The sequence below is a fragment of the Simochromis diagramma genome, unplaced genomic scaffold (assembly GCF_900408965.1).
Source record: "Simochromis diagramma unplaced genomic scaffold, fSimDia1.1 OVJJ01000387.1, whole genome shotgun sequence".
Lineage (NCBI taxonomy): Eukaryota > Metazoa > Chordata > Actinopteri > Cichliformes > Cichlidae > Simochromis > Simochromis diagramma.
This window is the reverse complement of record NW_024387152.1, coordinates 6097666-6124203: the sequence shown is the minus strand read 5'-3', so window position 1 is coordinate 6124203 and position 26538 is coordinate 6097666. Positions and strand designations below refer to the sequence as shown.

At 40.6% G+C, this 26538-nt stretch overlaps 1 protein-coding gene across 3 annotated transcripts in view; it reads right to left on the bottom strand.

The window, feature by feature from the left end:
- The window catches only part of kazna (kazrin, periplakin interacting protein a), a 185616-nt gene that overhangs the window by 100058 nt on the left and 59020 nt on the right, over positions 1 to 26538 (bottom strand). For all 3 annotated transcript variants that reach the window (XM_040047992.1, XM_040047997.1, XM_040047994.1), the window contains one exon: positions 23963 to 24152. In XM_040047992.1, coding sequence (XP_039903926.1) covers positions 23963 to 24152 — 190 coding nt within the window. The remainder of the gene's footprint in view (positions 1 to 23962; positions 24153 to 26538) is intronic.

The following is a 26538-nucleotide window of genomic DNA, read 5'->3' as shown; positions in this document are numbered from 1 at the left end:
CTGCTACAGGAAGAACATGTATAGAGGGAATAACTCATCAAAGGAAAAGAGCATGCAGAGTGCTTTATAACGCTTTCTTAAAAAAAGAATGTGAGAGCTTTTAGGATGTTCATAGTTTAAAGTTTCTGAAAATCAAACAGTTATTCTTTATGTAATAAATAGGTCAACAAACTCCATAGAGAAATGTGGTCCTATCTCTCCCTATATATATATATATATACAGTTCATGTATTTATCTTTCAAAATCTGTTGAGCTCAAAAATAGCTGCATATATTAGCAATGCAAAAATACAAAAACTTCTCTTAGAGAGCTCTTTCCAAAACTAATATTGGATATATATGAATACAACATAGTGGAATTAATTTCTCCCATATCCTTTTCTATTATACAACATATGTTATGATCTAGAATCAGTCTTCAGGTACAAAAAAATGAAATAAAGAAATGAAACCAGCGAAGAAATGCCAGAAACTGCAGTTCTTCAAACTGCCACTTGAGGCTGGCTGCAAACCGAATATGTCATTAATATGTTTCCTAATTCACAGATACCTGCGAGCTGCTATGAACAAGTTCAGTTTATGTATGAGCACTGGCTCCTTAAAGGCCAAGGCCCTTAAGTTGGAGTTGAGCAAAAAAAAAGAAAGAAAGAAAGAAAGAAAGAAAAAAAAATTCAAACCAAAGCAGCAGAACCGTCTTTATTTTTCTATGCATTTTTCTTCTGGATCAAAACCTGACACTTGCATGACCCTCAATTCAACTAGACAGCTGACGGTAAGAGATGGAGACATTCAGTTATGCAGGGTGCCGCTTTTGTAGCCTCGAGCTTCTAGCCTCAAGCAGCGATGAGGAGCAGACAATAAAGGTCTGTAAGTTCACTTCTATCTTACTCCACACCACCAGATTTCTTCATTTTTATAACTTTTAGAAGGCAGATATGAAACAGGGCTGCCTCACACTTCAGGTTTCACACAGCTCCCTCTGAAACCACACAAGATCTGATTCGGATTATTTTTAACATACATAGACTTATTCATTTCCATGAAATGCGCACAATGAAAATGCCATACCTGCACAGAAACTTTGGATAAACCAGTGGGTCAACTACTCTTTTTTTTTTTAATGTGACAGAGCCTCCTTCAGTGTGATCTCCCCCCACCAGCACACCACACACTGGTGTTTTGCCTCAACATGTCTCTCCAGCTTACTCTGGACCACTGCTGCATTTAATAGCTTTTCCCTGCAGAGCATTCACAGTCGATCTCCTTCAAATTGTACAATACACTGTATACCACAATTTTCTTGGTTTGTGCTACATTTTGACATCACAGCTTCAGCTCCCGAGTATTACAATGGAAATAACACATAAGCGTGGTGCCTCTGGAAATGGTGAAAAGAAGACTGGGCAGAGGCTGTCAAATACAGAAGCATTCATCAACTGTCTGCATGAAAGGGAGAAGAGAACGAGCATCATCCTGCGCAGTGAACTGAGATTTGTGGGCTGCTGTGTGGGCTGCATGTATGAGTCAAGGGGAACATTATTGTTTTGGTTCATCAGAAAAAAAGGCCATTCTGAAAGTCTCTTTGGGAAAAAAACCCCCCCAAAAAACAGCACAACTGTGTTAAAAATAAACCGTGAATTTCATGTTGTATCCTGAGAGTCTTGTTTTGCATGTGGAAATTACAAGCACAGCGAGCCTCAGAGCAAAATGATGTGCCACTGAAGGATCCTGCCGGTTTTAAATATCACAGAATACAATGTGAATCTTAGAAGACGGCACTCAGCTTATGGCAACAGACTGCAGCAAAAGTTACAGCGCCTACAGCTGCCCTTTCTTAAGCTAAGATCCACTCATCAGTCTGAGTAAACCCACACATTAATCACAGTTGACGATCATTCAAAGAGTTTACAGTGGAGTGGCTGTTTATTCTCAGGATGACACTGAGGCTTTGTGTCGCGTTTAGCATGCAGGGCAATCTATCTGCCTGAGAAACTCGGCTGCTAATAATGCTATATTGAGATGCAATGGCCAGCTCTCAGTTTTAATGGTGACTGATGGGGGGCGCAGATGCATTATTGCTCACAGTTCATCAAGTTAACTTTGCACATTAGGAAGTTGAATGAGTTTCTAGGAGATCCTATCAGTGGCAATTACAGGATGAGCAGACATTTAAAGGGGGTGTGTGGGGGGGTGATGAAGAGTGGGTTAAGCCTTCGACTTGATTTGAGTGCCAGTGTCCAGCATGTAAATAGGATGCATAGGAAGTGTGTGGTCTGCTTCATCTTAGATTAAGCTTAAATTAGCTTAAATTCATCAGATAGAGTGAAAAAAGGGTATCTTTATGTCATACAGGTAGAACAGAAGTGCTAGAAAATAATGACCAATCACTAGGAAAAAGAAAAAAGGGGTTTATATTCTCTTTCTGTGTTTATGATTTATGTAATATATTTCTGTCTTTCACAGTCGTTCCAATTCTCTGTACATCCCTGGCTTCAGTCGTCTCGCTGAATGTTTGTAACTTTCTTTGTCAGCTCTCTCTGCCTTCCATCTCCCCTATTTCTCTTTTCCAATTTCCTTTCTCCTCATCTCTCCTCTCCACCATTAGCTGCACTGCAGATTGCAGTAAACCCAGAAAATCCTCTTCATCACACAGTGCAAATACCATCTGCAGTGGGTTCACCCTCAGCCCCAATTAAGGTCTAGATACATGCTCTGTGGCATCTGGGATAGCATCGGACATTCTGACAGGCTGGCTGTACAATTTATACATAAACATGGCATCGGAGGGCAAAATGTCAGGTAACTGCAAAGATTCTGCTAAATGCTGTGGTTACACAGCTTGTGAAAAATACATAACTGTATGTTATTCAGTCTGTAATATGGGTCTAAAATTGGCCGTAGCATAAAGGTTAGGAGAAGGAAAAACAAGCATTAATCTTACCATTCTGTCTGATCTAAACAGACTACTCTTACATCTAGTTGGCAAAGCATGATACCGTAGGAAAAAAATTATATTATAAAGTCTATTTCTTAGCACCTGTAAAAATGCAATGTAACAAAGTCTTAAATGTATAAAAACTTTCTTTTCCTGTAAAGAGTTTTTTTTATGGATTTCACTGGGATGAATTAAGATGAAGTCAAATTCATGGAGTATAGGCTTATAGATGAATATTTCTCCACAGCTGATATTTACTGTTTGATCGGCAGCCCAGTAATCATACTAATGTTATCTATAGGCTTCAAAACATAAAGCCTCATCTATTGTAAGTGAGCTAACTGTGGTTTAAAAGTTTACTGCAGACTTGCACAGTAGGTAGTTTTCTTTAAAATGTATTCAACTGTATGCTTCCAGCGTATACAGTGCAACTAAAAAATATCCAAACCTCCTCATCTTAAAAGGTATATCAACAATATCCTCTTGCCCATGCTGGAGCCCTTTCAGTAAGTGTTAACAAGCTTCTGACACTTGGATCTTTGCCTATTCTTCTCATGCTTCTTTTTTTTTTACTGAGGTTTGATAACATTTGTGCTGGTGCTGCTTTTTCTGTGTCCATTACTAATACTTTTAATGGCATTTTAAATCTGGACACCAAATACCAGGATATCCCTGGATTAGATACTCAATTGCAACATTATCACTACTAACAGTGCTGTTTTTGCCTTCTCCAGCTAACACACAACCATACACATAGACCCCTGCACTCGCTAGTTCTATTGTTCACGACGCTGAATAACACTCTGAGAAAATTAGAGAGGTCAGTAAAGCTCCAGTTTCAAAAACATTTTATAGAAGTACAAAACAGTTATGGCATGTGTTACCTAGTCTGCTCACACATTAACTTTAGCCGTTTATCTATTAGCAACTACCCAGCAGCCACATTAGCAATCTGTTAAGCTAGCAGCTATGGCTAACAGCAACAAAAATAACTTGTTTTGCAATGTTTTATAATTTGTTAGCAAACATCATGAGTCCTGCCCACCTGTAACATTAATAGACAGTGTTAAAAGTATCATACTATTTCTTGTGTCTAAAAAGCGTCATGTAAGTGTTAAGTTCACATTGCCGTCTAGCAACCAAACATAGCGCTAAGTCACCAGAAGTACAACACTGACTCAAAAACACCTAAAGAATACTGTTGTCTTTTTTGTTTTTAATTTTGTAAATTTTGTAGAAAATTTTAAACTTAAATCTCTCACATTTAATTTACAGTTATGTAACTAATTTGTTTTGCATGGCTTCAATGATGTAAAAACATATATATTGTCATTGATGTTTTTGTTTGTATTATTCTAATCTTTCTAAAAAAAAGAAAGAAAGAAAGAAAGAAAGAAAACAACACTTCATAATAAGTTAGCTCGGTGGTAGGGAAAATGGTCTTGAATATTGAGTTTTTTCCTGGTTATTCTGGTATTGTCCATATTTCTTATCAAGCTTCACTTGATTTAAAAGTGTGCTTATGATCAGTGTTGCTGGAGAATCTAATTAACACAGACGTTTAGGTTCACCACAGAAAGATTAAGGTCCTCCTCAAACCAGTTGGATATTTCTAAAACTCTATGATGGCAGGTGCAAGGTCAAGTTTGTCAGATCCTGCAGCAGCTCTCAGCAGCCTATCCAAGACTATTGGTACTGTGATCTTTTGTTAATGAGCTCCGCCTTTCTTGCAAAAGAGAAACAGCTGACCCAAAGTGCCCAAGAGTCCTAGCGTTGGTTAATTATTCCATAAAACAGTAGCCCTAGTTCAAGTCTATCCAAATTTCTTTGAGTGTTTCAGTCAACACTTGCTGTTGTTTTTTGTCCAGCCAGAAATTCCTTAGTGATCTTCTTATGTTTAGCAAACATTTGTCCCTACCATCATCCAGTGATTTGTTATTCAATCTCCCGAAACGCAGGGACTAATGACACAGCTGAGGCCACTTGACAAAATTTAGGGCTCTCTCCCATCACAGGGCAGTTTGCTGTAGTGCCATATGTCTCTGTGGAATCCTTCCAAAAGTGTTTTCTGAAATGCTCAGGGTCTTTAAACTCTCACGCAGAGACACTGACTCTCTCCCTCTCGCTCTCAAATTAGGCTTCATCATTAACACACTTTGAACTCATCAGCAGCTGAAGCAGTCAAAGGTCATAGTGAGCTGCCAAAAGGTTAATCATAAAAATACTTTTAGGTCTCACAGACTAGCAGTGAGCTTTAAAATCAGTTAGTTTTGATAGGGGTAAAAGAATAGTGATGTAGCAGTATTAAAATATCCTGCTGATCTAAAATACTACTACTAATACTCATTTTATTTCTTCATTTGTTGTATCGTTTAATTGCCAAAGCCCTAGTGTAAACAGAAGGTGCTTCCATTATATCTACCACAATATTTATTTTTAATGGTTTTGTAGGTAAACATCTTGAAATTCAAAATGAGTGCTGCCGTCACTCTCTGTTAGTCCTGTGACACACTGTTGACCTGTGTACCCAGCGTCTCACCCTTTGACAGCTGGGATAAGCTCCAGTGAGTTTCATAAGCAGTTAATAAAATGAACAGATGGATGGATGCATGGATGGACACATTTAAATATAAATGGATACATTTAAAATAAAATCATAGTTCGACCCATATGCTTAACTGGTGAAAGGAAAGCAGAGGTTTGTACAACAAACGTTCCTTCACTCAGTTAGCATAGAGAAGATATTATGACACAAATGTTGACTACTTTGCTCAACTCCCCTCGCTCTTTACCTTATGCTCCGGTTTAGTTTGTAAATGCTTTTAAACTGGGCCCTCTAAAGTTTTGTACATTGTATCAGATTCAAAATTGTGACATTAATGTGGATTAATTTAGATATGTATGTCTTTACAGTCAAGGTTTCTTTTCATTTCAAAGACACTGTCTTATACAATAATACTGGGTAGGCTTAACGTTGGTTTACTTATTTTTCTTTAGTCGTAGAGGAAATTCGCTGCTTGCAACTAAGCCACAAAGACCTCCATTTTGTGATATTTCCAAGACACAGCTTCACACACACACACCAGTACCAAATGTGACCTACAGTTTACAGTAATCTCACAGTGCAAGAAAGACAGACTTGACAACGAAATGTGACAAAACCACCCGCCTGTGCTTTGTGTGTGTGGGAAGGTGCCTCAATATGTAATTAGGCAACTAGTAATGACTTGTGACTCTGAAGCAGCAACTGCACAAGAGAGCCAAGGACTCAGTGCTCAAAGGCACAAATAATGTCATAGCAGCTTTGTTCCCTCGTCTAGAATTAAGAACATTAATAATTAAATCGAACAATAAATGGCGGTGGCCCCTGGGGGAGGTGAGAAGGGGTGAAGTGGCAGAGAACAGGCATCACAAAGAGGGCACAGCACTAAAAAAACAACAACAAAGTCCTAAATAATATAACCAAACACGAATTTTAAATCTGCATCCCCTTAAGGAACACGCAAGCAATTTTCCATTAAATATGGTGAGCTATGGCTATATGGAGCTGTTCATCTGTGGCCTGGAAATAAAAAGAGGTTATGTAAGTTCACCCTGGGACAAAGCAAGAAATAAAACACTAAAATGACAAGTTAGAGGCTTAAAGCTAAAGTAAAACAAAGTGAGATGGGTGGGAAGTGATATGAGGGTGGTCCGGCGAGCTTAATGAAAAGGACCTGGACGAAAAAGCCGGCAAAACAACAAGCACCCACAACATCCTCAAAGACTGCTGAGTCTTTGTGGTTGCAGATGGTCAAACAGACCCCTGGGATTGTTGACCTTGGTATTGTTTACTCTAGCCAGGCTCTTCAAAGACACTGGGCGAAGGCAGTGCCAGCAACTTTACCTCAGTCTCCATGGAGACGGTGTACTTTTGACTGGGAACTTTCCAGGCTCATTACCAGATGAGGTAGAGGGTTCTACCTCACTGCTTCGCTCTGTTTGCTTCCTTTTCCACTTATGGAGTCACAGAAATGCACAAGCGAGTGAAAGACAAACAGAGACAGAAGAAGAACAGAGATGGGAACTAAAAGATGGGAAACAAAGAAAAGCACTGCCCGAGTGAAACTGCAATTTACAGAAGGATGGGAGGGAGGAGGAACAGCAAATGAGGAGGAGAAGTGAGAAATGAAAATGTAGAGGGATGAAGGTAGGGAGACAGAAAGGTTAACGGACAAGGAGAACGAAGAAGAGGAATGACTAAAGGCGACGTTTCTTAAATGTCATCCATCTGCGCAGCTTCAGAACAGCCGGTGCAGTGCTAATGGTCTGTAAGGAGAGAAAGAGACAGCAGAGGGATCGAGTGGGGCACTGGACTCGCTGAACTCGAGGTCACATTTTTTAAAAAGTTGTAATTATCTTATTTGGATATTGTATGCGCCCTTCTCACATCAGTTTAAACCATTTTTTTTTTTAAATACATAATTGCGACATAAGAGAGCATGCTTTGGGAAGTCCTCTGCTGATGACCTCATTCACACTTATTTCTTATTTCTTTACAAACTGTAGGCTGCAATATTTAAAAATGTGAATCACTGAATAAAGATCTAGAATGAAAGGCTTTATAATAGAAAAAAAAGAAAGAAAGAGAGAGATGACAGAAAGGCACTTGGCCACTGCCACAGACCTTTTGCACGAAGCGAGTTAGACTAATGGAGCAGAAAATATAAGAGTCATGAGCCTCTTATCTAGCTACTAATCAGAATAGCAAAACTGAAGGGAGATAACAGGGAGGAAAGAGATGAAGTGAAAGAAAATAGAGAGCAGAGGAAAGCTTGAGGGTTCCTATAATCTTCATCCTTTCCAATCACAACCCCTTCTTAGTCTTATCAGCATTCCTAAATGCGCCCCATTATTAGCTAGCTAGCTAGCTAGCTCGTTCACCGTTGCCGTCTTTCTGCTGGGTGCCTCTCTATCTGAAATCCAGTCAGACAGCTCCAGTTAGCATGTCCAGGGGCCAACTGACTTACAGGGGCCAACATTCCTTCCCTCCTCGTGCCCACCAGTACTCTCTACTCCAGTTTAGTTTTGATCTATTTCTAGCCCTTCACTGCCTCTCCCTCTCATCACTTCTTGTCATTTCAGCCTCAGTCAGTGGGCACTGCGGAATCCTAATGAGCAGAGAAAACTCACAATACATCTCTCGGTGCCCTAAGCAGCATGTACCCTGACACAATCAGGGAGGATCCACAAAGGTGCAACCATCACGCACACCTATAGAAGGCACAAATGGGCTCCTCTACATGATTGAGAGCTCTGCATTTTGTGAAGCTGATAACATCTGGGTGCTGCGCAGACTTGTGCTGAGGCATGTGCATGAGCTTTGATAGCGTAATCGTGTGGCTATGATAGCTGTACTGCTAGACTGGAGGCAAACACTTAATCCTCAAGCAATGCTCTGATCTGTGGCAGCAAAGCAAAGCCCCCTACAGCCTCGCAGACTTTAGGGAGCCAGCAACAAGGTGCCACTGTTAAGAGACTGTTATTTATAGGGAGCTTTTCTGGTCCTATTGATCACTCAACGCGCCCTTACACGACTGAGTGCCACATTTTACTCATTCCCACAGAGAATCGTATAATGCTTTAATAATCACGTACACCGATTGAAGCCTCTGAGGCAATCCGGGGTTCAGTATCTTTCAACATGGACCAACATGTCACACAGACTGTAGTCCAGATACTTATGGCTTGAATTATATATTTGCATTAATATTTCTGTATTTCAGAATATAAATCGTTAAACAGTGGAATGGAAAGAAAATCAGAAGCAGCATCAAACTGAAGCTGTACCAAATACTTCACACAACATGGTACGAGAGGAAGAGCATGAATAACAATGGTTAACGACCACAAGGAAATGGAAGTGTTTCCACTGCATAATCACAAGTCAGTTTTCTCTTTGATAATGATGGGCCCTTTGTTATTAAAAGTGCATATTTATCTTTCAGTATCTCTGAACTGGTCAGTGAAGGCCAGGCTGGAAGCACCTGAATAGGTAAGTGTAAGCTAAAGTAAGCAAGACCAAATCAACACTGGGACATATTTTCGTTCATAAGACAGACACTAAGAATTGATATGCAGTCTTAAAAGACACGTCCTTGCAAGACAGCTGGATTCATGCAAGATTCCCAGAATTATGATGTAGAGATAAAACATTTTTTCCAGTCTTCAACTTTTACAAAAAAAAAAAAGTGACTACCTGTGAGTGGCTTATCTTCAAAAAGAAATAGCAAGACTACATGCTAACAATACTTGACTAACTACACTGACTGCTTGGAAGCTTGTAAGATTGTTCTATGGTTCATTGATCTGACTGCATAAAGTCAGACGGAAATGGGCTGTTATCGATGGCTCATCCAATCACCTGCAAGTGCTTTGTGAAAGCACCAGCCCTTTTCCAAACAGTTTATGAGGACAACTGAGCAGATGGCTCTGTGTAATACACCATATGGCACATCAGCAAATAAGTGAAGTGCAACAAAACAAATCTACAGCAACATGTGTCCAACACCTTGACATGACTTTAATCAGGTCTGCGCGATAAGAGAAAAACGTGCAATGTACGATAACATTGTTCAATATTACAATGACAATAGGACAATAGTATTTGGGGATATTGGTTGTTTAATTTTTCTCTGTGAATAAACTAAAAATGTGAAATTGTGGTTCATAAAGGCTACACCACACTGACCGTAAAATACACTAACAAGCAAGAACTCTAAGAGGCCTACAATCAATGAAGCACTGATACACTTAGGCTTGGACTGTGTAGTGCATAAGCCTGGAAGCACAGCTCTGACACCCCCAAGCAGCAGAGCAATATCTAAGCACTAAGCCTGCTGTACGTCAATGTTGTGGACGGAGACAGTCATTGCACAGCCTGGCACATCACCATCGACAAAGATCAATCTTCTATAAGGTGAGACTTTATTCCTCCTCACAAGCCATTTTATCCACCAATAAAAGCTGTTTATTTATCCTCTCAAGTAAGCTATGCAAAGAGAAAACACTGATCACATTACAAGCTGCAGAATTATCAGACTTTAAAAGGTTACGAGTTCTTGGCAATCCATCAGAGAATCCAAATAAACTTTGCATGAAGGGTCCGATTATGGACTCTGGAATGAAAGCCAGGATCCTGTTTGGTGATTTGAAGGATTTAAAATCTAATATAAGCAGCTTATTGCTTTGGATTCAAATGCATGCAAGCATCAATCTCTAGGATATTCTTACAATAACAAGATGTACTGACAGATATCCAAACACAGCTACAAGCACATGTCTTTAATATGACACTGTCTGGTAGAGTAGAGTCAAGTCTTTATTATGACATTGGGTTTTTATAGTACAGTAATTATAAGTACACTGGCAGTTAGCAGCCAAGGACTTCTTTACAGCAATTCACAACTCACAAGCTAAAATAAACACATCATTTTCAGGGTAAAAATTCAAGTATCTCCATGCACTAAAAGCTGCACATTTGTACTACACTGACCTCCATGAGTTGATAGTTTCAAATCTGTTGCAATATGTGATACCGTCAGTGCATGACACAACATTTAACTATAGGCAAAAATAGTCTGACGCCAGTGCTTATTGATAATGATAAGTAAGTTATTATGTCTGGTTGTAGTTATTTCTAAAACATAAAAAGGCAGAAATGAAGGCTACGTTCACACTGCAGGTCTTAATGCTCAATTCTGATTTTTTGATCAAATCCGATTTTTTTTTGTCTGCTTGTTCACACTACAAATAAAATGTGACAGCAAACGCGCTCTAGTGTGAACCCTCAAAGTGGCCCGCATGCGCAAAATAAGACGTCACGCACAACGCGCTCTGTTTAGATCCAGAACAAACAGTATTGTTTGACTTGTTTCGGACTTTACGTTTACCAATTTTGCTTTAAGTTATTTTGTTATTTACATATGGCCTAATAATTATCCTTATTGCTGTTTTAGGGAGGACCGATGCTTCAAAGGATAGTTGCAGATTTCTGTCAGAATCTGCAGATAATACAGTACAAATAAAATCTTTACATTTCTCCAACGCTGTCTTCCCAACAGTTTCACTGACATCTACACTGGATGGCCAGGAAGGGTTCGTGATGTCTTCTTGGGCGCTTCTCCCGCACTGATAATTGGCGTCTGTCTTGTGTCAGTGGCGTAAAAGACGGATTTAATGCGACATGACCATTCAAACAGCAGTCGCTTTCCAAAACATCAGATATGTATCGGATTCAGTACCACATACGAAAGTGACCCAGGTCGGATTTGAAAATATCGGATTTGTGCCGTTCACACTGTCATACCATGATCGGATATGGGTAGCATAGGGTCAAAAAAATCGGATTTGATGCGCTTTCCCCTGCAGCGTGAACGTAGCCTAAGTGTCTCAGTCTCTTTTAAACTACAAAAAAAACCCTGACTGGCAGAAAAATGTGTTCCAGTTTTGATTCAAAGCTTATTAGTGCCTGCCAATATAGAAGGAATACCAATATACCGACTGATATATCGGCCAATATTAGCTATTTGTTGATACAATGTTACTGGCTTTTGTGATAGCCGATAAATGAAGACATGGAGAAGACAATGAAGAAATTTTGTAATGACTGCTTTTTTAATACTTCAGTCATCCAAAGCATGCAAACTAATCTCTTATACTGACTTATATTTACTGTTATTAACATTTATGGACACGGGGGGAGAAACAAACCAAACAAATACAGAAATATTTTGGACCAAACCTTTACAGACCTTTTTGTATCAATATTAATGTTTAACATCAGCAAAAAAGTAAGAAAGAAAAATGTAATGTGGCAAAGACTGAATTAACACAGTGATAGCACCATAGCCCAGTAGGTGACTGTGGAATTGTCTGTTTTTTTCTATAACAACTGCATTATCCATGAATCTGTTCAACAGCAGCATCAACTTCCTTTCAAGGTAATAGCCTTGTAGATTCTGACAGTGAAAAGCTGTAGCATTGTACTTTATGGTCTGAACCAGAAATCAATTCCATCTACACAGCCAGGCACATCAGCTAACGACCACAGAATATCCCAACAGACAGATCACTCACTGCACAGAGTAGAACCCACAAATGCTGCACGTGTGTCTGTGCGCGTGCATGTGTTCATCCATGCAGGCATTCATACAAGCACCAAAGAACCTTGCAGAAGGGCTTCCAGCCACCAGATCCATATTAGCCTTATCATAAGCAAGACCCACAGACTTAAATACACTCAAGTCCCAAAAGAAGTTTTAGAAAATATTTTATTGGGATAGGAAGTACCAGTTTTTCCATCCCATCTGAATCACATCCTTCTAGGCTTTGCAACTCTTTCTATTAAAGCTAGCATGTTTTTTTCTGACAGTGCATTGGAAAACTGTCTGTCAAACTCCAGACAGCGGAGCTTCTGCTCACCTGACTCATAGGCAAGCATTTTTTCAGATGTAAAAATGCTGAAACTTTTTCAGTGATACTCAAAACATATGCAGTGTTTTACCCCACTTATAATATGGAACAAAATCATATGTCAATCTCTGATATCCACCCCTAGACCTTTTCTTCTCCGAATCCCCCTCAAAATAAGTGGTGCTTGGTCAGCCCTGTACCACTTCTAAATGATAGAGTTTGTTCTAAACTACACCACAAGGGTTTTAATTACCCAGATGCACTGGAGAGCTTTACTTATAATCTGCATCTCTGACAAGCAAATAAGTGGATAAATAAGTAAGAACGTCATTCCCTGAGGCTGACTGAGTCAAAGATTCCTCTTGATATTCCCTAAGATGACAAATCCTTGTTTACAGCATACGTGTTTCAAAAAAAGGTGGCTGATAGGAAGAATCTGCAACCTACCAGCTGTCAAACCAACAACTTCTCTTCTGAGAGGATTAAGACTCAAAAGGTGGGGAGTGACTGACACAGGGGGGAAGCAAAAATCTTGCTCTCCCTCTCAACTTCCTTTTGAACTCTGGGTGAACTCTCCTTGTTTGGATGAGAGCTACGAGACAAAGCCTCTTCACTCGAGAGAGACGAAGTATCATGACTACCTCTAGACTGACACAGCAGCTGGCAGTACCTGTCTATTTGTCATGTCTCAGATAAAATCCAGCTACTAAGATACAACCAGAACATGCAGGAAATTTTTAAGAGTTTTTATTTTTTGTTGTCCTAACAACCTTTCTAGGGCTTGATGCTCAGCTAAGTAGTTTTTAGAAGTTTTTGTGAGTTTTCGGAAGTCTGTCTGGCTCAAGAGTAAAAAGGTGGTCCACCACCAGCAACACTAGTAGCACCAAGTGGAGCTTCTCCACAAGAGCACGGGTCAGAGTCTACAATGCCAACTGGAAGAAAGTACTGGCAGTTTATCCACTCGCACTTTGTACTACAAATTTTGTAGCTTTAATAAATCATTTCAAGAATAGATATTTACAACAGGGCACAGGCAAAACTCTTTTTTTAATGAAGCAGAACAAAAATAAATTAGACAAGCCACACATATAGGAAACAGGAACACAAATAAACACCAATTACATCATAACTTGTTTTAAGAAGCAAATAAAAGTGATGGACACTGCTTGGATACAGTAGTTATTTTTATGTCCAGATTAAGCGTAGCTTGCTTAGATTATTTTTAGTGCAAGAGGCAACATTTACTACAGCAGTTAGTACTGGTATCCTTAAGAGTGACTTAAGAGTTGCTTAAGTCACATCATGTTCATCCATTTTTCTTGGACACTGAGATGACTAATGTAACATTTGACTTTTGTAGAGTTTTTGTATTTGTGATTTCTGTGTTTGTAGCTGCATAGTTTTTTGTTGTTGCTTTTTGCTAACTATAATGATGATGAGACAACACGTTTCAGGTCATTTTATAGAGAAACGAAAAAATAAATGTAACAAGTAGTCAAACAAAATACTTTCTCCTGGGAGTAATTAAGTAACCTACTGCATTACTTTAAAAGAAATGGGCTCTGTGTATTGTGTGTAATAGATTACTTTTTGCATTACTTTACTACATAACAAAAGCTGCACCACAGTGAGCGACAGGATAGTGGAACCAGTAAAACACTGTTCCCCTAACATGGCTTGTTAGAGCCTTAGCTTTTTTTTTTCTTTTATATTTTCTGTGCAGCCAATTATTAAATTTGAATGAGCTAATCTGCATTCACAGAAAATCTTGAAAAGGATTGCAAGATGACAAAAAGGGGTTACATCTCAGAATGAACATTTTTAGCTATTTTCATCTTTTTAGAGTTTAAACCAACTGTGAGAAATCTCTAATTGCCTTAGTTTAATGTAAATGAGCAACTTCAGCTATCAACTTAAGGTATGACATACTGGCACAGAATACTCAATGCACACCTGCACTTTCTTTGACAGTTTGCCACCTATTTTGTGCTTGAAAAGGTATGAAAATGAACTTTAATTTACGGTTGAATATAACTGATTGAAATTTGTTATAAAAAAAATAGAGTCATTATTGTAACTTATGCACATACTTTAACCAATGTATATGAACTACTATATTATAATTGAACATGCAGTATTCGTAGAATTTAAAGACAAGCCTGAAGACGAAGATGCACCAGAAGAACTGAAATTCGAGTGACTTTTCAAATAAATAATAGAGGCAAAATAAATTTTAAAAATCTGGTTAAGACATGTGAAAAACTAATGAGGTAGAGGATGAAAAGTACACCTAGACAGGCAGTGTGTGTACCTGTGAAAACAGAACCGTAGGCAGTATTTTTAGCCTTGCTATGAAAGTGAAGGTCCTCACATACGCACACAGACGTCAACTTTTGCACTGCGTCTGCATGTATCTGTCTGTTTACGTACATTAGTGTAAATAATGTTTCCTCCCCTTCAGCATGATGCCAGGCCTGTGATGACACACACATCTGCTAACCAACACCCTCTTCCCTCCCTCCCTCCCTCTGCCCTCTACATCTACTGTGCCAGTCCACTGGAGGCTTTATCCAATTTGTCAGGGTTGGCACACGCATGGATCAAGATGCCTCCCCCTCCCTCTTTCTCCCCCTCTCTCTCTACCAAGTCATGCTGCTTCGAGACAGTCTCGCCTGTGCCAGCGGGCATTACGATACCTGATGGTGGCTCCCACCTGCCACCACTGTGACATCTAGCCTTGCCCAGTCTGCCTCTTCAACCCAGCAGGCACCAGCTGGCTGGACAGTCTGCGTGCTGATAGATGGACAATTGGAAGCTGGATGATCACTCAGATTCACAAAAGCCAGGCCTGATTAACTGACTAGAACAAACGTAAACACAGCATTTTATCTGTTTATGCTGGCTGTTCTTATGTAGAAGCAAAAAAACAAACAAAAAAACCCGGGTAAGATAACAGGAATTTTTTTTTTTTTTGCCTCTTTTGGTTGCATCCACACACACAAAAAAGAAAACTGTAAAAAACTGGGGAACCCTTTTACGATTTCCAAGTAGAAAATGTAAAAAAGAAATTTAGGGAGATATGAGACAGGACAACAATACAGGAAATGAACTCCCTTGTTAGATTCGATTTTGTAATTTCATGCCTAAAAGCTGCAACTCTGACAGCTTGCAATTTATGAAGGTTTGCATAGCATATAAGACTGATAATGTGTCTGCACCCACCGACTGCTGGCTGTCACCAGCAACACTCATAATGCATCTAATGTGATCATAGACAAAGAAAGAAAAAACATATTTCCCTAAAATTACTATTAGACAGCTAAAGGGTTAGGTGGTATGTCTTAATAATAAGCTGCTCTAGACTCAAAACCACCAGCAAGATTTAAGGGCTCCATTCCAAACAGTGTGCTAAGTACAAAATGTGGGAGGTGGATGGGAGTATTTAATACTCAAATAACTACCTTAGTGTCAACTGTGAAAGAATACCTCTGCACTCCCACCGATCCTTGTCTGTAAACATTAAACGTCAACGGCTTTGGCCAAGAACATAACATCCTGTGCGCTTTTCCAAGAGTGATATAGCAATTTCAAGGCAATGCCTCACAAACACTTTGAAACAGCTCCCTTGACTAGTCCTTCTGTGCTGCTGGAAACCGTTTGACACATGAGCAGAGGCTTTACAGAATCACTGATCCGAGATCCTACTCTATTTGTCAGCTCTTAATCGGTTGCAGTGGGATACGTGCAAGGAAAAATCTGACTGCAGACCAGTACATATGTCTGAAAATGCTCCGAGGCGAGGCAATGCCTCTGCAGTGCATTTGCAGTCATTCTATTCAGTCATACCTGCAACCAAATTTAGCTTATCAGCTTCGGATGCACACACTTATGTATCCCCTTGCACGGATGAAAAATGAACACCCTGAAGAAGATGAACGCTGTTTTAAATAACAATGTCATTATTAAACGCCCAGCTCTTGCTAAATTATTACTTATCTATAAGGTGGTACAATATATTAACACTTTATGCTTGCCAAAGTTTGTTTGGATGTGCCGTGGGAATAATAAATGATATTAATCTCAACAGATCAATTAACGTCTTGTTTGGAAACTTAATACTATCTCAACACTTGAAGACTGCCGAGGAATAAGGATTGACATCAAGTTGCAGATCATCTCCACGTACTGGTCAAGCATTTTGTTATGATTACATGCATTGTAGGTCCAAATTAGCTGAAACTCAAATCATGTACCACTACCACTTCAAAGAAATGTGAGATGAACAGTGAAAATGTCATTATATATATATATATATCATTGCTGCCGCTGCAACCCATCGCCTCGCCGCACCTCATTGTGAGTAATTGCTGACAAAATGTTAGGCAGCCCCTCAGCAGACCAGACCCCTCCCCTTTCCCCAGTTCCCGTCATATCACATCATGTGAATACCACAGGGGGGGCTCTTTCCTCATCTCCTATCTGAGCCTATTAGTAGCCATTCTCTGGGGCTACAGAGCAAACGTATCTGCTTCCACTGTGCAGACTTTATACATCAGCATCCCATCCAATGTAAATTCACTATAGCCTATATTCAGCTGCTCTAATTTCCCATTTTATTTCCTTTATGATCACTGGATCAGTGAAAACGACGCCGTTACCAAAGATTCTCACCCACATTATCAGGAGGAACAAGTTTGTTCTGAAATATCTGAGCTGGCTCCCATGACGCACATTAAAAAGAAAGGCCACAGTTGCAGTATAAAAACAATGATGTCCACCACCCACGATCGCCCACTAATGAAGCTTTTTATCACATTAATGAGAGTTTTAATCATTGTTCACAGTAGTCTACTCACGTGGTGCACCATTTATTACGCTGGCCTGTCTACCTCATAGAGCAAAAGAATATTCCAAATCCTCTCGTAAATATGGGAAAAGTTACAAATTCGTTGTACTTTTGCTCTTTCTCACCCTCTACCTCCACAGTTCTGCAAGACAGCTCAGAATTTGCACTTCGTGGCATCTGAATATGTGCAATGTCACCGATTTCTGAGGACACTTGCTCGAGCCATCTGCCGCTGTGTGCGAGAGTACTGTTAGCATTACTTTCCAGCAAAGGCAAGCTGGAGGACAAAGGGCAACATAAATTTACATTCCAGAGAGCTGCTCCAACTCATTAATGCATACTACAACGTGACCAACCTAAAACATCAAATATATATTGTAGACCTGACCTACCAAAATGAAACGAAGGGCAGTGGACTGTCTGTTCAAGCGAAGAGTAAATAGTAGCGGAGGATAGTTTAATTTCGGGATGTGGGTTTAATTTGTATGTTTTTTTAGTGTCAGAACGAATCACTGCTAGTGTCTCGAGGTGTGTTGGTAGCTCATAACTATCTGGAAAACACTTCTTCTGTCACAATGATTTGTGACAAGGTCAAAGAGACCTGTGTGTGAGTCTGTGTATCTATATGTGGAAGTGCTGACGATACACAGCCACTCTACGGCGAGCTCAAACTTGACATACTAACAGCATATCACACCCAAACACATCATTACAGCATTCTGGCTAATATTATATAGATCTCCCTTACGCTGCCAGATCGTATGGGTCCTGTGATTTCTGGGGCGGGGTCTATGCAGATCAGGCTTGTCTCAGCTTCAGTCAGTTTGGGATATGGGATGTTGTGCTCTTTGGGTTGATGCCTTACTCTATCCAATGTGTTGGGGCAAACTATCCTGCTGGGGAAGGTTGCTGACATTATGGAATGCCATATGGCTTGTGCTCGGTCTGTAAAAATGTTCAGGGCACGGTACATTATAACGTAGCCTACAAGTATACTGGGACCAAAGGTTTGCCCAGGACAAACATTAGTGTATGTTCAAAATGTGATTTTTTTTAGACCACACCAAGTCCTCAAACCCACCCCCCTTTCTGGCCCAGTCCCAGGTGTTGGGCCTAACAACGTCTCTGCTAAAACGACGGCTTGATGACTACACTCGTATGTTAATGAATGACCTCTAAACATATGGCTACAGACAATCATCACCTATCTTTAACATCCTATTTACGAAAGTACCTTCAAACACATTCATGTTTCAGTATCATCATAGAATAAGCCTGGGTCATTTGATTTGAAATAAATACCTTCATTTGGTGGCGATTCCTTATAAACATGGGATTCATTATGAAAGTTACCGCATTCGATGCCACAAGAGGAGCTAAATGCCAAAGGCAACTGTGGCGGATCCAATTTTTGTGGCACTTTTGAGAAATGCTCTGATGAGTAACCATCTGTTGGGTAACTTTGTCAAATAAATGACTATAAAACGTGCCATAAACATGAAACCTGAGGAGGGCTATCATTTTTCCTCACACAAGTCATTAAGTTTCTCATCGCCGTAGACAGAGAGGGATTCAAAAGCCATCTCCATCGACAAAAGAAAGAAAAAACACTAATGAGATTTGGTGCCATTTTCACAGACTGAGGCAACTGCAGTATTTTATGAGTGTATTAAACTGGAGGGTTAAATTGGGCCGGAACAACCTGAAATGGCGTTAACATTACCTTCAGTTAACGAGTAATTAAAGCTGATAGCAAGGTTAATGTGTGTTTTGTTTTTTTTGTTTATTCTTTGTGTGCTTGTACATACAATATTTTTTGTGAAATGTCTTACAAAATAAAATGAAGCACGCTAACTTTGTGTTATTCTGAGGTTACATGAGTTTACAGTTGTGCACTGTGTTGGACACACAGTGCACAACTATAAACATCAGTTTATGATGCTGAGTGGATTAATTCACAGAATTCTACATTTGACACTACACTAATAACATTGAATGGTTGGAAATCAGCCTGCATAACATCTCCTGAATTTATTTGGCTAAATCCACAAAGAGCAGTGAAAATGGGAGAAGCACCACAGGTCCACTGATCACAGTCTGTACTGAAAGAAAAATCCACACGTTATTATTTCACTCGCTTATTTCTAAGTGATTTCCCCACGCTGCACAGCTACGCCCAATCTGACAAACACCACTTTAATCCCCATGTATTACCATGCTATTGCTTTCCTATAGCTTATTTCGTTCTTTTGTTTTTCAGTCACGGAGCGGGGACCCTACACCAAATGCTCATTTGAGTGACAGCAGCTTCACACCAATAGCTCTTCGTCAAATCAATAAAAGTGAGTGTGAAAGGGTACGAAGGTAATGGCATGTTGCAAAATGTCAACTTTTCCCAGACACTGCCTGCAAAGACAAAAGACAGCAGGAAATCAAATTCATGGAAAAACCTGTAATCTATGTGAGGACATTCTACACTTGAATGACTCTGCAGAGATTTTGACAGCATCTCAACTTAACAACAAAATAAGAGAACAGTGGAAAGGTTCTCTTCACTGGGGCTTGAGACGGGAATGGCAGTGACCAAACATTCAATGCAACCTTCAGCTTTGCTTACAATTCTTAATTTTTGATATATCCCTCAATTTTACTAAAAGGTTAAAAAGAAAATCACTAGAATCATTACACCCAGTTCTGAGGGTACTAATTTAAAATAAGTACACTAAGCACTTGGGACGTATGTTAAAGTAACTAGTTGTAAAACAGAAGACATCTTCTGCCTGTTCTGTGTATATATATATATATGCAAACCAGGAAACATGAGGGCATCACTTGTGTTAGCTTAAGAACAAGTACTCGCTGTACACCAGACGAATACAAATGTCCAAGCTGCTCTTCTTGATGGTAATGAAGCATTTACTGTGGAAGCAGTGTCTCTCCAATACTGACAACTGATTGGTAACGCTGCACGCAGAATGGCGGGAGCCCCACTGAGCAGAAAGAGATCTGCACTCACGTGTAAAAATTGCAATCACAGACCAAAGTAATTTTGCTGAAATGCCACGTTACCTTAGTAAGCCTGAAAGATGATACCAGGGAAGTGTTAGGAACAGATGGGGCATACATTTTTGTTTCACAGCAAGTAAAACATAGGACTCTCTGTTACTCTCAGTGAGATTTGGAAGTTGCCAACTGGTCCTTCCACATTGCTGGTACAGGAAAGCTCAATCGCACACAATGTTGTACTGATGAATGCAGGCGGCGTCGCAAGAACACATCAGCTTGAGAGTGCAGATATCCCCCAGCTTGCTTTAAGGTGTAATTATTGTAAGGTTAAACATAAGTTAAACCAATACCTGTGCAGTTGCTGTTATATAGCACCGACACCTATTTCATTCCAATTCGAGTACTAGCTAATAGCTTTAACAGAATGAGTAGTCTTGTTACGTCAAGGTCGCTCTTCTCTTCCATCTCCAAAGGAGTAACCGCTTTTTAAGCAAATACCTTCTCGATATTATTAATCCTGTTTAATGTCAGTGGCCAAGGAGGCTTTTTCATGAACAGATTTAAAGAACACGAGAGTTCTCAGTAGCTTTTTAACATGCAGAGTTTGTCTGTGCGTTCATGATGTACAGAGACAGCAAATGCTCCATGCTAAATGATATAATAGCCTCTACTCATTCTTGATATCCTGGATAAGCCTTCCTGAATGATAAACATTTTTTTTGTGTTTTCAATCATCGAGTGGATAAAATCTGTGATTAACTGAAATGATTGCGACATGATGTAAAGGTTTTTGATGAGTTTCAGACAGAAAAGCATGACTTTTGTGTGTTGGCAAAAAAGCTCACGAATATTTGGCTCTCTCTCTCAACTACCCCGATTGTATGAGTCATTAAGTACAATATGACTGACCTTTGAATGATTCATAACTAAACATCCAACCAGCGATGGTTGGGATATAATTAGTGACGATAAATATCCAATGTTGATCCACAATGCGCTTTTATTAGTGTCAGCAACTGTCAGTAAACTCTGGGGATCTTGGTGATATCCCACCATGTATGAAAGACTCTGCTAGTGAAAGTAAATAAGAATAAGAACCAGTTTAATGTGCCAGCACTTTGAGTAATTACTTTACCTGTGCTAATTGTGCCACATATAATCAAAGTAACCCCAACGGATCCAGTGTGCGGTTATATGTGTAGCACAGAGACTAGAGTAAGAAGATGGAATGATTTTTTCCACATGTATGCACCTTGACAAAAGTGTATGTGGAAAATAAAAAGTCTCTTGACCACTATGAAAAAAAGTAAAATAAAAGACATCTCAAAAATACGTCTATCCAAAGGTCATCGTACAGAAATAGGGCAATATGAGCACAATATGAATGGGCTTTTCACTCACCCAAACTTTCCATAGCGACATTTTCTCCCATATACAAAGAGAAAATGATGCCAACTCATGCCACACACAGGCAGAAGCTTTGGGGTCAGTTTCATGGATGCTTAACATCCTTCAGAGTTAAATGCGGTGCTTTCGGGGACCACGAGGAGGATAAGTGTGAGCTCAGAGGACAGATAACATGTTAGGGAAGATCATTTGAGGAAGACAGTGAGGTCAAATCTTGTGGTCTTTTTCTGTGTTTTCGAAACAGTTGTGAGCTTGTAATTCTCTGAGGAAAACTACTAGAAGATGATCAAGTACATCCAATTCCTTATAACTTTGCACTTGCCAGGAAGAATGAAACATGCAAATGTAAGCCCCCCCAGGAAGCAGGAATGCAATTAAGGTAAGCTAGCCTACTAGCAAGGTTAGTGCTGCTGGATCTGAAGTGCCAGATAGCACCCCCAACACAGCTTCCCTCAGGACTCTTACTCTGCCGGCTGTGCAATGAACCGGCGACCCTTACCACACACCTCCCTTCCCAACACAGCCACTGGTGATAAATTACCTAATCCTCCTATCCCTAGCTGTTTCTATTATACACCCTGAGCCTGTAAAGAACAGCTACAAGGAGAAAAAGGGGGTTGAGAGAACAGACAGCAAGAGGTGGGTGTGAAAAAAAAAAAAGAATAGACTTATTGACAGCAACACAATGACAGTGGGAAGATGCACTGGGCAAACAAAAGCAGGAACTGGCAACCATAATCTTCAGTATCAAAAGGACATGTGTGCATGTCATTTTTGATGTTGAAAATCGGGGGCACTCAGAACCACTTAGCACTGCATTTGCAGATAATTGTGTCTGACAAAATACATCTTCTAAAAGATCCACAGACAGGGCTCAGCATCTCGTGGTGTATCATTTCAGAAGCATTGAGAATGTCGTAAGAATGAGCAAACCAATAGTGTTTTTCTGCAGTCTTTAGGACGTTTAAAGAATATTCACACAGATGAACGTGATTCATGCACATCACTCAGTCATCATTTCAGCTGAGCTGAGAAGCAGCAACCAAAGGACAATGACATCAGTGCTCAAACCCTCCCAGAGGAGTGCTTGTTGTCTCTCACGCTGGTACACACACTGCTATGGAAACCAGCAGGAATGTGAGCATGCATCAGGGTTAAAGGGATAACGCAAGGCACATACACACTGACAAAGAAACAGAAAGGCTACAGTGTCAGTCCACTGAAAACAAAGCTGACACATGACCAAACAGTTCCTGACCAGCTGTATACGACAGCCTGTGTTCAAATTTTCCCCTATTAAAAAGCACCACAGAGGTCAACTGAGGACCAAATGACTCACTGTCTTTGCTAAAGGAAAGTTCACCAACAGTGTTTTAATCTAAGAGTGCAGTACAGCAGGTCTATTACTGAGCTTGATTTCACAAGTGCCTGCGAGAGATGTGGTTTCATAGTAGAGTGCTGCCAAAGCCCGGATGGCACACATCCTATCAGACCGCTCACTGTACCAGCTGACTGCTACGGAAAGAGCAAGAGTGTGAAAATGTGCGTGTGCCAGAAGTTAAAGGGACACGGCAGCCCATGGGCACACATTTAGCCACGCGTGCTTATGCAGTCAGCCATGCTTATGCATGTGCACAGAAACAAAAACTCCCATCTGTTTCCTATCTATATGTCAAACTGAGTAGATAAAACTTGGAAAAGGGCAAATAAAGCAGCTGCAACACACACACACACACAAACAGAAGGCAGCTTTCTCTATACACTGGGCAGCCATTCAAACAGCTCTCAGTAACAGTAACCAACGGCAACCCTAAAACCAGCCCCCTTTCCCTTCCTCCTCAAGAGACGCAGATCCATTGCCCGGTTAGGGGAGAGCCGACTGAACTAGCACACAGAGTGCCTGAGAGTAAAAAGAGGCTGTAACTTTACCCACTCTGTCCTTACTGAAGTGCAGCACTACCCCCGCCCCCCCTCTCCTCTTAAAGGTTAAGGGGGTTAATTATTCAACATGAGAGGGGATTTTAAGGGAGAACTGAAAGTGGACACAAGTCAACATAAACCCCTCTTTTGTTCAATTCATCCGCTCTCTCGCTGACTCTGAAATGCATTTATTCCCATGAGCAGAGGTATGAGTGGAGGCTTTTTTCACTCTTGGATGTCCTCCATGATAAGCCGCACACTCAAGACGCACACTGCAAGACTACACTCACACACAGCTGAATGAGAGCGCACTCATCCTTCTCCACATGTTCACAGCTTCTCGGCAAAAAGAACAAGAAGACACCGTCACTTCACTCTCAGCGTGGCTCTCTTACCATTGTGGTTGTGCTGCAGGGTCTCAAGCACGCTGGCAGAAGAGTCCGTCGCTCCCAGCTCGGCCAGTCTGCGGCTGGTGGCGCTCAGCTCTGACCGCAGGTTGGTCACCTCCTGGCTGGCTGACTGAATGGCCCCATCGATGCGCTGGGCAAGCTGCTTGTTGTCATCCATCATTTTCAGGATTTTTGCCTGAGGAAGAGAGGGGAATCCAGACAAGGTGTCATACTGACAAGTTGACCATTTCCTGGGAAGGAAGGTGCCCCCAAATAAATTCCTCCTTTTTTTTCCCTGTCCTGTTTGCTCCTTTTCCCTTTTTGTTTTATGAGAAAGCCAAGTTAAATCCTCAGAGCAGTTAGTCCTTTCCCTTAAAGAGAGGCATCCGGCTCAGGGGAAATGTGTGTTTGCTGGAAGGAGTGTACGTTTCAGAGGCTGTGTGTGTGTGGTGAGAGTGTGTCAGTGTGCAAGCATGCCTGTGTGTGTGTCTCTGAGAGTTCGGTAACAGCATGAGTGTGTCTGTGTGTGCATTGGAGCGCCAGCACTGCCCCTGTGAAATGTGCTCCCCGCAGCTGACTGTTGAAAGGACACAGAGCATTGAGAGATGACAAGCGCCTTTTTAAATGGACTGTACCATTCGCAGAGAAAGGCGAGGGGGTGGGGGAGCACGCTAGGACACATAAGCACATGGAAAATCAGAGTTTCTCAACACAGCTGTTTTCAGGAGATATTGTCTGAGGTTCTGGGAATGCGTTCATTGCTGAACAAACTCGCAACAAATTTCTGTAATCCGGTGAAAAAAGGACTAAATCGAAACACTGCAGCTTTTTCTCTTTCTAACTTTCTGCATGCAAATCCTGCACAGGACTTGTGGACAAAGGGAAGGAAATCATTAGTTTGACAAAGGAGCAGTTGTGTGGAGAAAACAATAATAGTTGTGCAAACAGGGCTTTTTTTTTTTCACATTATCACAGCGAGGTATTCGTCCGGCAGACAAAGGCGTTTTTTGAAGCCCTGCTGTAATGTTTCAGGCTGAAGTTAAAGAGGAACATATTCATCCCTTCAAATGTGCTCTAACATTGTTTAATTGAAACATAACACATTTTGAGATCCATTGAGTCGACTCGGATATTATTATGATAGGAGTGTTCAGAGTAACTCAGTTAAGATTTGACATATTATTCTGTATAGCATTAAGCAGGGGGGGGGGGGGGGGGCTATGAATGCAATCATAGGTTCCTTCCTGCCTATCCTTTAGGCTAAGAATGAGCTTTAGCCCAAGGCTGACTGCCACATGTGGAAATGTCCTACATGCTGTGTGACTAACTATGCAATACATAATTTTTTGTATCTGTATCCAAAATCTATGCTCTGCCTTCATAATTGTAATTCTTCTTGCTTCCTTCTTTCCTTTGCAGTGCCACAGAGGGGTATCTGCAGCGTGGCTGTGAAAACTGCTGCTTATATATTAGAAGCATTGCAAGACAACAACATTACTTTCAAAATGTAAAGTATACCCCAGAAACTGAACAGGAGACAGACTGATTGCGGAAGCTTTCTATATAGAAAAGCCTCACGACGAATCCGGTGCAGCCCCTTTGTAAGTGAGCAGAGCTGACAGGGAATAAACATGTTTCTCAATAGTCATCGGATACAGGGCTTAAAGGATTACACTGCCTTTCTTTTTATTGTCACTGCACATGTAAGCATAGTTTGGACCCATTTCACATCATGCATTAGCTTGTTATTCTTGTACATGAATATGCAGTATTAAGTGAGCAGCTTATCTGAACCAGTATCAATAAACTAACAGTGAACACATGAAATCATCGCTCTAAAGTCAACTGAGTCAACTGTTTTGCGACTGCATCTTTCACAACTGTGACTTCAGTATAGTGATCAATATCATATTTTGATTCCCAACCATAAATGTGGGAATATCTGACTTTCTACACAATCTTTTTACTCATTAATGATAACTTCATTAGGGCTGCACCACACGCACGTCTTTCCAAAGATATCAGCCATCGCCAGTTTTTTTATTCTTCCTAATGCTGACACACCTCCAACTGTTTTGACAGCAAGCACTTATAATTAACCTCTCTGTATAGTCATCTTTTCCCTTTAGGACTGAGAAAACCTGCCTCAGTTGCCAACCTAGCACCCCAACTCCATCCTGCTATTTTTCAGATATAATCTGACATTGGTCTGCCAAAGCATGCCCACTCACTCAGCAGTACAGCTGTGTTGTTATTGTTTCCCAAGGTTGTATGAACTAAGACCCCAACCTATCCTGCATGTGGTAAACACAGATCAGCCACGGCACTGCACAAGCCTGGGTAGCGTGCAACTGCTGTGTACCGTAGCCTCAGGCGCTCTGCGAGTGTGTGGGCCAAATATTGAGTTGCACACGATTTGCTCAAGAAAAAAACCCCGAAAAACTTAACTGACCGCTTAGACTATGCAGGCGAGGAGATTTAGAAGAAAACACACACACACATCGTCCACCCGTTCATCCATCTGCAAGACACGAGTCACCCCTCCCTCTTAGTAAGTGAACATCATGCTGTTATTTATAGAC